The sequence below is a fragment of the Paramisgurnus dabryanus genome, chromosome 15 (genome assembly GCF_030506205.2).
Source record: "Paramisgurnus dabryanus chromosome 15, PD_genome_1.1, whole genome shotgun sequence".
NCBI classification, from domain to species: Eukaryota; Metazoa; Chordata; class Actinopteri; order Cypriniformes; family Cobitidae; genus Paramisgurnus; species Paramisgurnus dabryanus.
In genome coordinates this window covers 22534699-22550737 of record NC_133351.1, presented here as the reverse complement: position 1 = coordinate 22550737, position 16039 = coordinate 22534699, and the positions used below count along the sequence as shown (strand labels likewise).

Sequence of the window (16039 nt, the reverse complement as noted above, 5' to 3'; positions counted from 1 at the left end):
GGTTGCAATCAATAGTCCCTTTCACACATACAGTCTTTACTGGTAATTTACTGGTAAATTGCAGGTAACAGGTCATGTGTGAACAGAACCTTTCCGGTAAATCAGTTCTGCCAATTTACCAGAAAGAGAGGTTGTAAGATTACCAGTAATTTACCGGTAAGCGCTATGTGTGAACACAAAAATATAGATTACCGGCATTTAGAACGGACGACGTCAGATCGCGCTGACAGCTTCGGGCCAATCATAATGTTTTAAAACAAATGACGCGTTTATCCCCGCACTGTTTACGGACGTTTCCACACACATGCTGAATAAAAGTCGAGCACACCTGAAGTTTACGTCCATATTTCTTCACCAAAGTTGTTTAAAACAGCTTACCATCTAATTGCCAACGTCATTCGTACGCCCTCTGTGAAGCCTAATGTGCAAACAGTACTGTTGTTTAAGACGCATTTTTGATTTGGCGTCGCCTAATGCAATGTTGTTTGGTCACGAGCAACTTCACGACCGTCAGCATTTACCACGGACGTGAAAACAACAAAATACGGACCATGGATATGAACGACGTGGATTGTTTACAAATACAACACTGAGCTCGCCGCGCGCCACAGGTAACTTCCGCTTTCTCAACGAATTTACCGGTATTTTGATATTGATGTGTGAATGATGTCTTACTGGTAAAAAGAAGGAACGTCACTGCATGTGTGAACGGCACATTTTTGTATTTACTGGTAAATTCATTCTGGTAAATTCATGGTAAATTTTCAGATTTATTGTGTGAAAGAGGCTAATGTCAAAACGTCATCAGTAAGCGCAGGAAAAGACAGAAAGCGCAAAGGCCCTTCGCCATGCTAATTAGTTTCCTCCATTGGGGTAATGGGTGGTTTTCCCCTACAATCTCAACTGTATACTAAATATCAAGAATATCAAAATATACTATTGGTTATTGATTAAAATCTGTAACTTTTCATATTTGTAGAAACCCACATCAAACTGTAATAATATTTCCAAAACACCATCCCTCATTTACTTTATATACAGCCTCCACCCACAGTGCTCTGAAATGGCAAACGATTTGGTCAGAGTGCAAGATTTAAAATTCAAATAGGAATCAATAAGATGTGTTAAAGTCATGTTTGTACATCTGTTTATCTTTAAAGAAATCAGCGGGTCACTTTCTGATATAAAAGCGTGGCATTGCCTGCGGTAGGGTGGCATCCGTGCAGACAGGAGTCAGATGTGATTAAGTATCTCAAAGTCGACCTCAAAACATTCCCCATGCCTTTGTTCTACATTTGAATGAACCCCCTTATGTCCTCTGATCAAAGCCTGTCAGAGGGTCTGGGAGGGTCGTGATTTCGTTTGTGGCAAACCTAAATCAATACATTCAGCTTAATTATCGATGTTGCCCATCGTAAACTTTATGGCCATGAACTTCTGCAACTGCAGGCTGCTTTGCAAACAGGCTGTAAACTTATTAAAACAACTTGCTGATCTGAGATAAATGAGTTGAAATTCATCTTTATAAACAAAAATTGTCCAGATAGACAAAGTAAAATCGAATTTACATTTATGCATTTGGCAGAGTCTTTTTTTATAAATTGTATGACCTTTACTTTGAAATTGCAATTCTCTACCAATTGAGTTAAAAGAACACAGTTTGGCAATATGCGTGTTAAGTAAGTCCATTTTTCTTAGTCTTTAAACAAATAACAGAAATGATTTGTATAAAATATATTTACTGTACTGTTTGATTGGTCTTGTTTGGGCAAATTCTGTTTTTACTTTACACGGTATGGTACCATAATACAGTAGTATTAGGCAGTTAAAACGTGATACCATGATACTGTCCTGCAGTACAAACCATGATATTACTGTACTTTGGAATTTGTTTTCAAAATAATACCATGGTACTTATTAGGGTTATCTGGTAAAAGTAATCAGTTTACAAAGAAAAGTATCATTTGCGTGTCTTCATTTGTTGTAACTTAAACATCCCAGAATTGGTTTGCATTAATCACACTATTATTACCACACTTACCCCGAATGACTACAGCTCATCAGGTTTATGCTGGTATATAAATCTTTTTGCTTGGAAATAAGGAAAGCTTTATAATAAGCAAAAGAACCGAAAAGATTTTAACAGTGTATCTGCTTTTGTCTGCAATATTTCTTTAATCCTTACACAGAGTGCTGCTATTAGCAAATGTTTGAATATTTAAAGTACAAAAACTCTATTATGGCTCCTGAACATCTGCCAGTAGTGTAGTTACTGTAAAATGGTTAATGCATTGGTCTTTATCAGTCTGTATAGATGCTGTGTTGAATTAGTGTGGAATATATCTTCTGAATGAATTTAGTATAACAAAAGACACGTCTCTATTATACACGCTGTCAATAGTCTCTGTGCTTCTGAGGAATTCTTTATTACATTTGGCACTGCTCAGCTTTGCATTCATGTTATTATATCACTCCAAACCCTGCTGAGCTACTTATGTTCATCCGAATTTGCAATTACAAGTATATTAAAACTTGCAGATTAAAACCAAAGGTTTCTTTTATCAACAGCTTTGATAAAATTAGGCAATATTTCAACATCATGCTGTGCTCATATTAACGAAAAGCGTGATTGTGACAAATGGACAGACAGACCAATGGACCATGGAAGAAATATACATAAGAAAGTCGTTTTGTTTGTGGATCTGCTTTCTTACTCCACAGATTTAGTCCTTCAGATTGATGGCAGAAGGTCTGTACACCATAAGCAGCTTCATTGGCTATAGTTCGATCAGCATATAACATCAAAGTATCACAAGAATGTTTTAAAAGTAGTACTGTCGCTCTTGTGATACTTTAATTTCCTACAACAGGGGTCTCCAACCTTTTTGTGAGCAAGGGCTACCACAGTGGATAAAACAATCTGGGCTGGGTTCCCCGAAACTTTCTTAGCTCTACGTCTTTCTTAAGTTGTACCGTTTGTACGTGTTTCCCGAAAAGTTCTTAGTTACGTATCCCTAGTGTAAGTCATTTGTTCGGAAGGTTGGTCTGGAGCACTCTTAGCTGTACCTTATCCCACTTGACTCCGCTAGGGGCCATGACTTTGATAAAAGCTTGTGTAGATTGCAGTCTATATAACTAAGTATCTGTAAAAAAAAGTTGAAGTACACTCCGTGTTCAATAAGGCATTTTTTTATTTAAAGAATAAAACATTCACATAATTAGACATCATTACACTGATGGTTGTTAGATTTTTAATTATCCTATGTTTTCCAAATGAACGTCAGCTGCGAACTATTATAACAGGCTTAAGAAACTATTTAAAAAATATGAAACTATGGCAGCTATATACAGCAATTCGTACTATTTTATTTGTGTATTTCATATCCGTTCAATTTTTTTTACCGGCTATTTTAGCTGCAAATAAACAAATCAAGTTAAAATCGCATGCCACGGGAGCACATTCATCAAAAAATAATAATTGTTGATTTTCCTAATTATTATTATTGATGTTAATTCGACTTTGCATCAAAGTTTTTTAATGTTTTCTAACTTTGATCCAGTGTCCAAGCGCAATAAACGCGTAATGAACAACAACAGTTTGTATTTAAATATTTTACGTGTAATGCACAGCCAAGTACTTGCACAAACCACTTTATTCCTCTGTGCAACGCACTTATTGGGAACCCCTTATATAAATGATCATTTCAAGTAAAGGCATAGCGGATGCATTGGAGCAGTTTATGCATGATACGTTTGGAAATGAAGTTTCGGGTTTTGCACGGGTTTGATATACAAAATAAAATATAGGCAACAAGGTTGAATTTAGTTGTTTGCAATTTAAAATATTTTTACAAGATATTCCTAATAAATTTAACTTGAACTATTTCTGAAATGTTTCTTTAATAAATCTCATAACCCAGCGAAACCTATTACATAAAGTGAATAATTGATTGTCGAGCAATCGATATCAACCTATTTAGCACCATCGCCATGGACAGCACCTGGTAACGTCGTACGTAAGAAAGTATACCTTAAAATCCCGCTAAGGTACACTTCGGGAAACACGCCTAGAAAAGGTATACCTGTAGTTAAGGTTTAACTTAAGAGTCTTCGTAGCGTGCTAAGAGACAACGTTATTGGGAAACCCAGCCCTGGAGGGCTACTTTTTGCATATAGTCTACTCAAACATTTTTTGTTTGACTTGTTGATTTTAGTTTACTTGTTGATATGTTTTATCATTGTTTAAAATGTTAAAATACATAAAAATAAAAAAAATAAAAAAATCAGTAATAAATAAATATTAAAGTTAAGGCTATTAATATTAAAGTGCTTTGGCGGGCAACTAACAGACTCAGTGCGGGCAACAGTCTTGCGCCCTAAGGCGGATCCGAAATCAGCCAATGCTGACCTACATACACACTCGTTTGGGGTACGCCCCAGACACACAAACATGACACACACACAAATACACAGTTTTGATTTTTTTAAATAAATGATAACATGGCTAACAGTGAAATAGTATAACTAAATGATTTTTTTTTTTTTGATTAATTTGCACTATATATTTAACATTTTGGTAACATGTTTAAGTAGCTTTCTTCTCTGGCCAACTTTGGGGGGTGGCGCCCCAGCACCACCTATTGACCAACCGCCACTGCATCAAGCTACAATTTCTTAGTCTCAGCCTCAGACGTCACGCCCACAGAATGTTGGCTAAAGGTCTGATGTATATCGTACACTTTCCTGGAAACCCTGTGTTAATGTCGAAGTCGTCTTTTGATTGGTTGAAATAAACCAGATTTCCAGGAGACGCAAGTGTCGCGATTAGTTTCGGTCCCTGGAAAACAAACTAACGTTTCTAATTCTAACGTTCCATTGAGGAAGAGAATCAGTCGTGTTCACATGGATAATAATGACCAGTTATCATGATCAGCTAATCATTGGATTCTTAAAAATATGCAAAGGTTGTGACTGGTTATTTCAATAACTGTAGTTGCCAACCAGCTCGTCGTTGTGACGCTAGAAAAACAAACTGTGATTGATTGTTTGACATGTTGGTTAAACAGCCTTGTGGGCAGGCTTTCTTCAAAAAAAGCAGCGAAAAACACCAGACCTTCACTATTGAAGGTCTTGCTACTTGAGACTACAAATTTCTTTACATTTGCTAAAATCACAAAGCATTAGACTTTTGTACAAGGTCAAGGTTCAGTTTATTGCCATATAGTGTAAAACATAGTGTATAGTACTCTACATTATGAAAAACTTTGCATATCAGTGAATCAGCCTATAACGCTGTTAAGAAAAAACATAAAAGCACCAATCTTCAACTAATAGTCCTTTTTTAAGACGCATTCTGTGTCAAGCAGTGTTAACGCAGCACTAATAACCTTTGCCATTTAGTTTGCAAAATTTCCTTCAAGTGTCATGGTAATAGTTGTGCGTTAACTGAATTCCCATGAAAAGCCTCCACTGAGTAAAACCGAGCCACACTGTGGAGGACTGTGTCAAAACATGTCACCATGTAAGGCAGACTGGCAAATCAGTGAGCAAAGAGTCCTCGGCACAATCTCCACTGTCTGCTAGGAATACATCACCTTGTGGGTGGAATGGATGCACCGCTCTGCTGAAAAGGTAACAGCCGGCTTCACATTTGTCAAGCATATCATTTATCGTCTCCGAGCGGCGTTGATGCAGAGGAGGACTGTTTTCTTGTGAGAGGATCTGACATCAGCACCGTAGGGGGAAAAATTATGGAGAAAAGTTTATGCCTTTTAGTCACCATGCCATCATTCAGCATTCAGTTTCTATGAATATTTTTTCTTGCTTGTTTGAGGAACTCGAAGAGCGCAGCGCACTTTCTGTCATTAATAAAACCGATTGGATCGGTGTGGAGTGAAGTATGTTGCCCTACAAAGGCTAAACGCCGTAATTACGCCAACACAGAAACTGAGAATGAAAATGACGGTGTTTGTACATTAATGTACTGGATTTTTCACTTTTACAGTTCTCTGAATCTGATCAAGTTTTACTAAAATACAGATATTTTCTCTTTGCATTTACATATTCTGTTTATGACTCTTTGTAGTTTACTAACTACTTAGTTTAAAGTTTCCAAACTTTTACTAACTTTTGCCACTCTATTGCCATCTCTGTAATGTTTAACTGCAAGGGCCTGTATGAGTTTATCTTTACATGTATTGAAAGAAACCCTGACATTTCCTGCGAAATTTAACATAAATTATTATTATAAGCTTACTATTGTGAATCGAGGTAAGAATGTTGTTACTTTGAACATTGTTATTTTTAAACCAAAAAGTTACACACCAATGCTTTTTGAATGCAAATGTGTTTTGGATGTAAATGACTGTAGATGTGCCATGTTATTGTAGTTGTGATGGGTTTATTTGTGTCTCCTCACAGGAGTGAGCTGTGTGGACGAGTATGATGAGGTAGCTGCTGTGTCGGGGTGTCTGAGATGGGCCGGGCCGATGCCGTCACGCTTCAGGAGCTGTTGGGTGCCCTGCAGGGATGACTGCATCTTTAGCGCCTGGTCCCAATTCACAGAGTGCTCTGGCTGTGCGAGCCGACGAACCCGTAAACGCACCCTGACAGGTGAGAAACTGCTGAAAGGTAACGTACTATTAATTACATTAATGGGCAAAAACTGTGAGATGATGTAGCCTAGTGATTAAAGATGTGGGTGGTACCCAAAAGGTTATAGGTCTGCAGAGAGGCCAATCTCTGAGATATTAAGCAAACCACTTAACTCTGGGGTAAGTTTAGCTTTTGGAAGAAGTTACAGTTTATAAAGGCATCTTTAAACAGGACTTACAGAATCTACAGAATATCAACCTAAAAATACATTTACACAAATACATAAACTATATAGAATGCTGGGTTGTTTCAACCCATGGTTGGGTAAAATATGGGCAAACTTGTTGGGTTAAAATTAAATCAGTGCTGGGCTTATTCGACCTAAAATGCTGGTTTGTTTCAATCTGTCGTTGGGTAGATTTGTAGGTTAAAGGCGCTCTAAGCAAATTGAAGCGTTTTAGACCATAAAACATTTTTTGTTACATACCGGAAACATCTCCTCACTATCTGCTTGCTGCCTGTCCGCTGATCAAACTGTAAAAAAAACACGATCTCTGTAGACAGCCCAGGCTTCACAAATGGCAATATCAACAAGTGGCCAAACCTAGCATCACAAAACAAAACAAAGTATTCCAGCCAATAAACGACAAAAATGATTTGGGGGTGGGGGTTGGGCGCGTTCATGAAAGCACGGAAGGGAGGGGGAGGGGGAGGAGTTAGCTACGCTCCGTCTGTTTGAAAACAGATTCAAACGTCAACAATAACTAACGTCTCGCAGATTCGCTTAGAGAGCCTTTAATTTTATGGTTGTTTTGTCTATTTGACCCAGAAATCTTTCAAAAACAAAACAGCATTTTTAGTGTGTAGAAGGAAATAGAGAAATAGTCAGAGTTCGGGTGAAATGCATCATTTTTGTTGCGGCAGACAAAATAACAACGTCCAAACATACTTGCTGCCCTATTTGCCTTCATGTTTTCCTTTTGTCTGCCATTGTACAGTAAAGACATAATGGTTTTCCTGTCCAACACTCGCTATGGGTTGTACTGTACTTGTAATTGTACACTTTTATAGTGTACAATTGAATGCACATTAAACTGCAATAGGATGAAGTATTTTAAATTTTGCACTTGACCTTAAACATGCTGCCATTTCATTTTTTTGTACAGAAGCATATTGAAGGACAAACAAATACCCTAAAGCAGAGGTCTTTAACCTTTTACAGGCCAAGGAACCCTAATAAAAAGAAAAGAGCAGGCAGCCCCAGTACATGTATCAATTTAAGACTGGATTTATATACTTTGTTATTATGGTTTCGTTACAAAGATAAGAAATTAACTCAATAGATTTTAACAACATGATCTCACAGAAAGTCGTGTTTTTGATATAATTTGATACATTTATTTGTGTCCATTGCACGAAATCTTTTTCGTGTCACAGCATGAATTTCTATAAATAGTTGTTTGTGTCCGTGGCACAACTTTTATTTTTCGTGTCATTTTATGTATTGTTTTCTCTTTTTTTTCCCTATTTTTAAATCATTGTTGCTTGGGGTTAGTGATTTGTGTTAGGATGTACTTTTATGTATTGGTTTCTACATGGTTTTCTTTCGCTTTTAAAACTATTCTCACCTGGAGTTGAGGTCAGGGTTGGGGTCTAAAAATGTAACAGAAAGTGATTGTAACCCCAAGCGACAATGGTAAGAAAATAGGAAAAAACTATGAGAAAACAATACATAAAATGACACGAAAAAGAAAGTTGTGCCACGGACATGAAAAACTATTTATAGAAATTTGTGCGAGTGACATGAAAAAGACATTCGTGCCCAATGCACGAAAAAAGCTGAATTTCGTGCCATGGACACAAATAAATTCATCATATTTTTTGTGACTATAACATGACTTTCCGTGAGATCAGTCTGGATTTTAAACTGGCAGTGTATGCTTTTCATTTTAATTAAGTTTCAGTTTTCGTTATTCAATTTCCAAAAAAAAAAAAAAAATTGGAGGCCCCTGGTTAAACCCCCAAGGGACCCTGAACTCCCTGTTGAAGGCACATGCCATAAAAGGACTATAAGTAGGATTTACCCCCATCTAGTGGTGAAATTGTATTTTGCATTCAAACGAACAGTGCTCTCTAGCGCCTCGCTTTTCCAAATGCGTGTTGCAACTATGGTAGCAGTTATGTAATCACTGATCTCCTTGTCCATTGCAGCTGGTTCACGTGTTCTGATTGAAAAGGCGTTGTGGAAACGCGTTGGTAGGCTAGTGCTTTTTGTCCCTCTCTGCTATTATAGTTTATCAATATGGCGGAATGACATGGAAGCCTCCTTGGACTTACCTGTTCAATGTAAGTAAAGAGAAGAAATTCTAAGCTTAAAAAGAAAAAAATGTCAGATCACTAGCAGAGGTCATTTGACACCAATGAGGACATATTTATGAATAAAGACATTTTGATTAATAAAACACTCAAAATCATACTTACAGTCCCTTTAAAGTTTTAGTTTTGTAGGTGTAAATATGTTGATGAGTGCAAGCATTTTCTGCTAATAGCTTCATGCCTACATTTATTACAGTCAGTAGGGTTTTTGTCTTGTGAATTTAAGAATGTGAGTCTGCTAAATCCTCCTACCAAGTCGAAAATCTGTTTAAATCCTGACAAGGACAGACACAAATTAGTCAGATTTTTGAATACTTAGGTAGGGAATTCTTCGGTGCTACTGTCAAATGATTCTTGGAATGTCACAGTTGTGAAATATCATTATAATATAATACGCTATCAGTCAGGTATATTCCTCAGTGGTGAAATAGATTTGGAGATAGTTGTAATTTTAAGCCAAGTCGGAGGAAAATTCAAATTCATTGTTTTATTAACTGTCCCCTATATTTTATCTTTCCTCCTTCTGTTAATGCAGAAACTCAAGTTGTTTCGACAGTTCTGTCTATCATTAGATATCAGAGGTGTGCTGTGAATTTTGTGAAGAGTTGTCTATTATAGAATTACTGCAGGGCTTTCTGCTTTACTTAGTTTGTTCCTGTAAAAATCACCACTGGCTCTCATTAAGACTCCACACATCTGACGACACGACATGTTCTCCGCATCAAATAAAACTTTCAAAGGCCCCTTTCACCTGATGCGTCTGACTTCAAAGGAGATCAAATGCTAATATGTCAGATTTTATCCTAAAAACAGGAATTAATGCTAGAAAACTGCAAGGTAAGTGTGATCGTGACACTTGCTTAATTGAATGCACAATATCCAGCAGGTGTTGGTTTCTGGAGGTGTCATCAATAATGAATCATTGCTGTGGTGTGTGTGTGTGTGTGTGTGTGTGTGTGTGTGTGTGTGTGTGTGTGTGTGTGTGTGTGTGTGTGTGTGTGTGTGTGTGTGTGTGTGTGTGTGTGTGTGTGTTATACATATGCACACATACGCACACACACAGGGTAAAAGCAGGAAACAGATTGTCAGTAAGGCTACAGTGCATTGAAGAAGATTTCACACCGTAGAGATGTTTTCTATCACTGGCCGCCTCTGAACACCAAAAACAGATGGAGGCTGGCAAACACTCAGCAGGCAGTCTTCTGGACACCAGTCAGAGAGTGAATTTCTTTTTCCTTCCACCTCTCTGACAATGCCCATCACTCTCTCGCTCTCTTTCTCTTGCTCTTTACTGTAATAGATTTTATTTTTGACTCTGCCGGTTTTATTTTTATTTTTGAGTCAGCACACTGTTGCTCCCAAATACATCTAGTCATCAACAAACCAGGATTTATTTGATAGCCTTAAAGTTGCTGGGGTTAATCTGTTTGGTTTCTTTCAACCAACTGATCTGCATTTACTTCTTGGCATTTATCATATGCTTTTATTTAAAGCGACTTACAAAACAATAAGAAACAATAAAGTGATTCATCTTAGGGAGGCATAGTATGAGAGAGCCTTTGAAGTTTCAACAATTTATAGAAACAGTCAATTAACAAAGATTGATTTAGACATTGAATAATTTTCAGTAATGTACGTCGTTGGTTCATGAACACAATAGTTTCATGTCACTTGGTCAAAGGCACAAATAGAACAAATAAGGATTTTTTTCTAGAATTACTTTAAAGCTCCCATAATAGACGCTGTTTCTGCGTATCTGATGTTAATCTGGAGTACCTATAGAGTAGTATTACAATCTTCATATTTCCGAACAGTCTTTAGTTTAATCAGATTTATAAAAGACAGATCAGCTCTAGCGATTCTTTTCGATAACATACGAAAAAATTTGGAAGGAGTTACTAGCTGCGGGAGGAGCGTCATGAGTCATTCAATACTTTATACACTGACCGGATAACTTATTCACTACACGTTCATGTTGTTTATATAATATGCACATATGCGCGTATTTCAGTTGCAATTAAAACAAAAGTCTTACTTACCGCATGCAACTCATGACCCTTTTTTTAATGAAATCCAGCGTTTCAAACACACGCAAAACACCGCTGCTACCCCGGATAAACAAACTATATCCATTGTTTCTATAATCCTGGCATTCTTCTCCTTACAGTACATCCAAAAACAAACTTCTTCTTTCATGCCATTGTTGAGGTTCAATCTAAAACAAAGCTGTCGCGTGAAGTGAAGCCTGTGAAGCGTCCTCGGCTCTCGCTCTCCCGCTGATTGATATGTGGGCGTGTTTTTCTGGTGGAAGTGCCCATAAAAATAAGTGTCACTTATGGTTTACCCCTGAAACGTCGACTGGACCCATATTCGAAAAAAAAAACTTTCTGAAACTTGTAAAAACCCTGGCGAAGTGCATTCCGCGCAGATATACTCTGTAACACGTCCAACAGCTTTTTTGACACTTTGCCTATGTTAAGCCTGAGGAAACCAACTCTTTAACTGTGTTAATAAGTCAGAATGCATGAAATACCATTGAAACCCCCCCCCCCAATATTTATGGAAAGCATGGCAATGCTTTCCATAAATATGCAAATATGCAAATGGGGCAACTGGCCAGACAAAAATACTGTAATAAAATGTACTATTGATTGTAACTATGAAATAATGAGCTCTTGACCATTTATTTATTGACACTGAATGCACATACCCATAGTATTGTGTTTTTGGCCACCTTAGGGTAGGGTCAATTATAAAAATAATGTTTATTTGCGTTATATATATATGACAGTATATATGATTAGCTACTGCGACTGTACATTATTCAGTTTCATTCTGGAGCTTTAATTGACTTCTGTAGACTGAGCAGCTGGAAATAAAAACACATTTGATTAAACAAAAGAAAATATATTCTTAAAAACAAACAGAATCATAATGATGACCTTTCATCATCATAGTCTTTAAAGCTGAACTATCAGCAAAAACCCTTGCATAATCTGAATCCATGACATAAAAAATCAATTGCGTTTCAGCTGTCGGTCAGCTATTATGGCGCATCTGCATGCCCATACGTAATTGTCCAGGTTCGATAGGATGATGTGATTGTCCTTGACAGGTCTGAGGATCCTGTTGAACGTTGGTCTGACACCATGTCTGTAAGGAGCAGCTCTCATCACAGACAGATCCTTTCATTTATAACCTAATAATCTTCATCATGTCTAATGGACATGACTAATTTGAAATGTTCCAGGAAGTGAAGTGTGCAAAGAGGAGCTAATAGCCTCTTAAACAGAATCCTTTATGATGTGAAATCTATTCATTTCTCTGCTCATTAGATAAATTAGATGTATACGGTCCACTGAACATTATAGTGGTGTTGCTCTGTGTTTGTATATAAGTGAATTAGAAAATTAGAGAGAGAGAGAAAAGGAGATGCTCTTGTCAAATGTCAAGAGATTGTATCATCCACAACAAAGTCAATGCTGATATTCACCTCTCACAGAACTAGGCTACCATCATTTAGGGCGGATTAGTGTGGATCTGGTCTGTTTAAAAACCTATGATTAAATATTTTGTCATGGTAAGGTTGACAGTTGCATAGAATTGCTAATTTTTATTTAGAAGCACTAACATCTGAACATGCAGTACTGTGCTTTATACAGTGAATCAGATGCCAATCATCAAAGGATTTTCTTTCTTCTGTGGTTGCACGAACAGATCCCGCACATATGGCAAATCATTTAAACTGATTCACTAACCAATTTGAAAGGTTTGTTCAATCAATGCTTTGTAAAAAATCAACTCAAAACTTATTTATTTGCAATACTCCACTAATGACCCAGAAACACAAGACGGCAATCTTGGAATAAACCACAGATTTCTTAATAAATTAAAATAAATTAACAATGTCGTACAACGTAACTTCATATTTTTATTACAAATATATTTGAGTAGAAGCAGCACATACAGTATCTTAAACAATATTACTCAAGTAAATGTACTCTGATGGTGTTACTTTAGGGGCCCTATTTTAACGATCTGAAACGCAAGTGCGAAAGCGCAACGCGCAAGTGAGTTTGTGGGCGGATCTTGGGCGCTGTTGCTATTTTCCCGGCGTGAGAAATAACTCTTGCGCCGGGCGCAAATCAATAAGGGGTTGGTCTGAAGTAGGTTCATTATTCATAGGTGTGGTTTGGGCGTAACGTCAAATAAACCAATCAGAACGCTAGCCAACATTCCCTTTAAACGCAAGGGCGCAAGTTCCATGGCGGGTTGCTATTATTATGACGGATTTACCAGGCGCACGCCAGGAGCGGTTCACAGCCGAGGAGACCGACGTCCTTGTACGGGGGAATCCCACGCTTGCCAGCATAAATCGGGCACGCCGTGTAACGGGAGGTGGATCTGCCTCAGGACTTGACGCCAGCAGAGGACATCGCTGCGTCCACCCTCACCGCTGAAAGGGTTTGGGGGCTTTGAAATCGGACCCAAGAAACGCAAGCAAGGTCCAACCCCAAAGTACTCTTACAAATCAAGTTCATATACATTAAGGTTTCTTATGAAAACATTTTAATTATTATTTACATAAAATAAACGTAATACAGCCACACAACAAAGTTATGAAAATATTTTAATCGTTATTTGCATGAGAATAAATAAAAACTATCACCACAATGCTCACCACTATGATTCCCCTTATCTCGTGTATTAATATTTTTAAGTGTAACAATTTATGATTTGCAAAAATAACTGTTGCATCTGTGTAGATTAGATAAGCAAAGTGTATGCGCGTTGTGCACACTATACATTATGGTCAAGCATGCGCCCTTAAATTAGCATAATGAACAACGCGCAACGCGCCACTGACTTTAAACTTTTTTTTTCTGGTCAGTGGCGCAATTGTTTTTTGAAACTGCAAAATAGCATCAGGGATGGTTTGCGCCGGAACACGCCTCTTTTTTTGCGCTGAACCACCCAGGGAGCACAAGTTCATTCCCTAGTTTGCCGACGTGCTTCTGTGACGGGAAAAACCCGCTGTGCGCCGGGGCAAAATACGAATGATACATGCGTCACTGACAAAGTCAATTGCGCTGGGTGCAAGATAGAGCCCTAAGAGTTGAAATGTACAGGCGAAAAGTAATATGGACTTTTGAGATTGTCCTATTGTCAGCCTGTGAGATTGCCGATACACAATAGTATGGGGGGGGGGGGGGGCAGTAGTTTACCGTATTTTCTGGACTGTAAGTCGCTCCGGAGTATAAGTCGCATCAGTCAAAAAATGAAGAGGAAAAAAACATATATAAGTCGCACTGGACTTTAAATCGCATTTATTTAGAAAATTATTATTCTTTTGGGGGGCATTATTATTTTGTTAAGTTTTTTTTTTTCAAGGGTAGGCTACAGGAGCAACATATGGCACCGTCTCGTGGCTGTAGACGGTAATGTTTTCTTTTGGTTCATGTTAGTCAGTATAAATAAATTTTGACATACGGCACACCTGACTATAAGTCGCAGGACCAGCCAAACGTTCAGAAAATACGGTCCTCATTTCTTTATTTGTTCATTTTTTACTCATTTATGACAATTTAGGACAACACTGTCATGCTTGCAAACTTCTTAATGCTATATTAATCCGAAGGCATCTTTAAATTTCCTGCGTGCCAGGGACCGTGAACAACACACTTGCTGGTTTTAAACCCATGCGTGCACAACAACCTCTTTAAGGCAAGGAAATGTCAGAGCCCCGCGTATTACAAGCTCATGGGCAAGGAAGAGTCTGAATCATGTGCATTACAAGTTCAGGTGCTAGAAGAAGTCGCGCGAATTCAGGTCTGAGCAAGAGTCCAAGTCGTACGCATTAAGTTTAGGTGCGTGTGAGAAGGAATCCAAGAGCGTTACAAGCTCACTCGCGCAAAGTGAATCCCGCAAACCCTCTTATGCTAGGAAGAGCACGCAATTTGATATTAATGTGAACCTATGATGATAATAATAAAAACTATTGCCGACTATCGTCATGAAAGCCCGCCTTCTGAAACATGTTTGACAATCAGCAATACACGATGCTTTTGTCTATCGGCACAACCCTATTTGGACTGGTTTTATGTGATTTTGTCTCCTTGTCAAAGCATGAAAGCTCCAGTCCCTATTCACTGTTATTTTATGGAGAACCAGCACCAGGACATTCTTCAAAAAATCTATTTTCAGTTCAAAGTAAAGGAGAAAAGTCATATTTTAAGGCTGGGAATAACAATAGGATGAGCAAGTTATTTCTTTGAAAGTGTTTACCGAATGAAATGTTTAAGGTAAACACAGTTTTTCTGTGAGTCTTGCGCTTGTCGCTTTCAATTCAAAAATATTTATATTTCGGTCTACTCTCTATAGTTCAGTAATGATTCCCCGGGGATGTTGGTAGTGGCACTTAGCAAGCCACAGCTGAAAACAGAATGAATAATAGTCCCAGTTATCTATACATCATTAATGTTTTAATAGTTTTCAAAGACAGCTATATTACACACTTGAGCTCCCAGAGTGCAGTCTGGAGTCTCATGTGGCTGCAAAAGAGCTGTTTTATCCGAGTGGCACCTACAAATTCATATGACTGATCTCTCATCCTTTTTCATCTGAATCTCACTGTGTTTTCGTTCTATTTTCAGGTCGAAGCAGAAAACAAGAACGATGTCAGAAAGAAAGCTTGTACCCTTTGGTGGAGTCTGAGCCGTGTCCTTGTGATGAGTTTGTTTCTCGACCATATGGTAACTGGTCGTCTTGCATCCTATCGGAAACTCAGACGCAAGGATCTCTCCACGGTTGGAGAGGTCGCAGAGAGACACGCGACTGCGGTCAGGGTTTGCGTTTCCGAGCTATTGCCTGTTTCGACCAGGAAAACCAACTGGTTAACCCAGACCTCTGCAGCGAAACAGGTTTGTCTGCTCATTTTAAAATCTCACTCTCTCTCTCTCTCTGTGAAAAGCTCCTGTAAGTAATTCTTCCTCCACTGGGAAGATGAGTGGTCATTACTCAAAGAAAAAGCTGTGGGGTGCCCTGAACTGTCAGAGTAAATTAGATAGGG

The 16039-nt window shown here is 38.1% G+C and overlaps 1 protein-coding gene across 2 annotated transcripts in view; it reads left to right on the top strand.

The window, feature by feature from the left end:
• The window catches only part of thsd7ba (thrombospondin, type I, domain containing 7Ba), a 259565-nt gene that overhangs the window by 196078 nt on the left and 47448 nt on the right, over positions 1 to 16039 (top strand). For both annotated transcript variants that reach the window (XR_012335112.1, XM_065292788.2), the window contains exons 14-15: positions 6421 to 6612; positions 15624 to 15890. Coding sequence is in view for 1 of the 2 variants with exons in the window: in XM_065292788.2 (XP_065148860.2) it covers positions 6421 to 6612; positions 15624 to 15890 (459 nt within the window). In the remaining variant the exon portion in view is untranslated. The remainder of the gene's footprint in view (positions 1 to 6420; positions 6613 to 15623; positions 15891 to 16039) is intronic.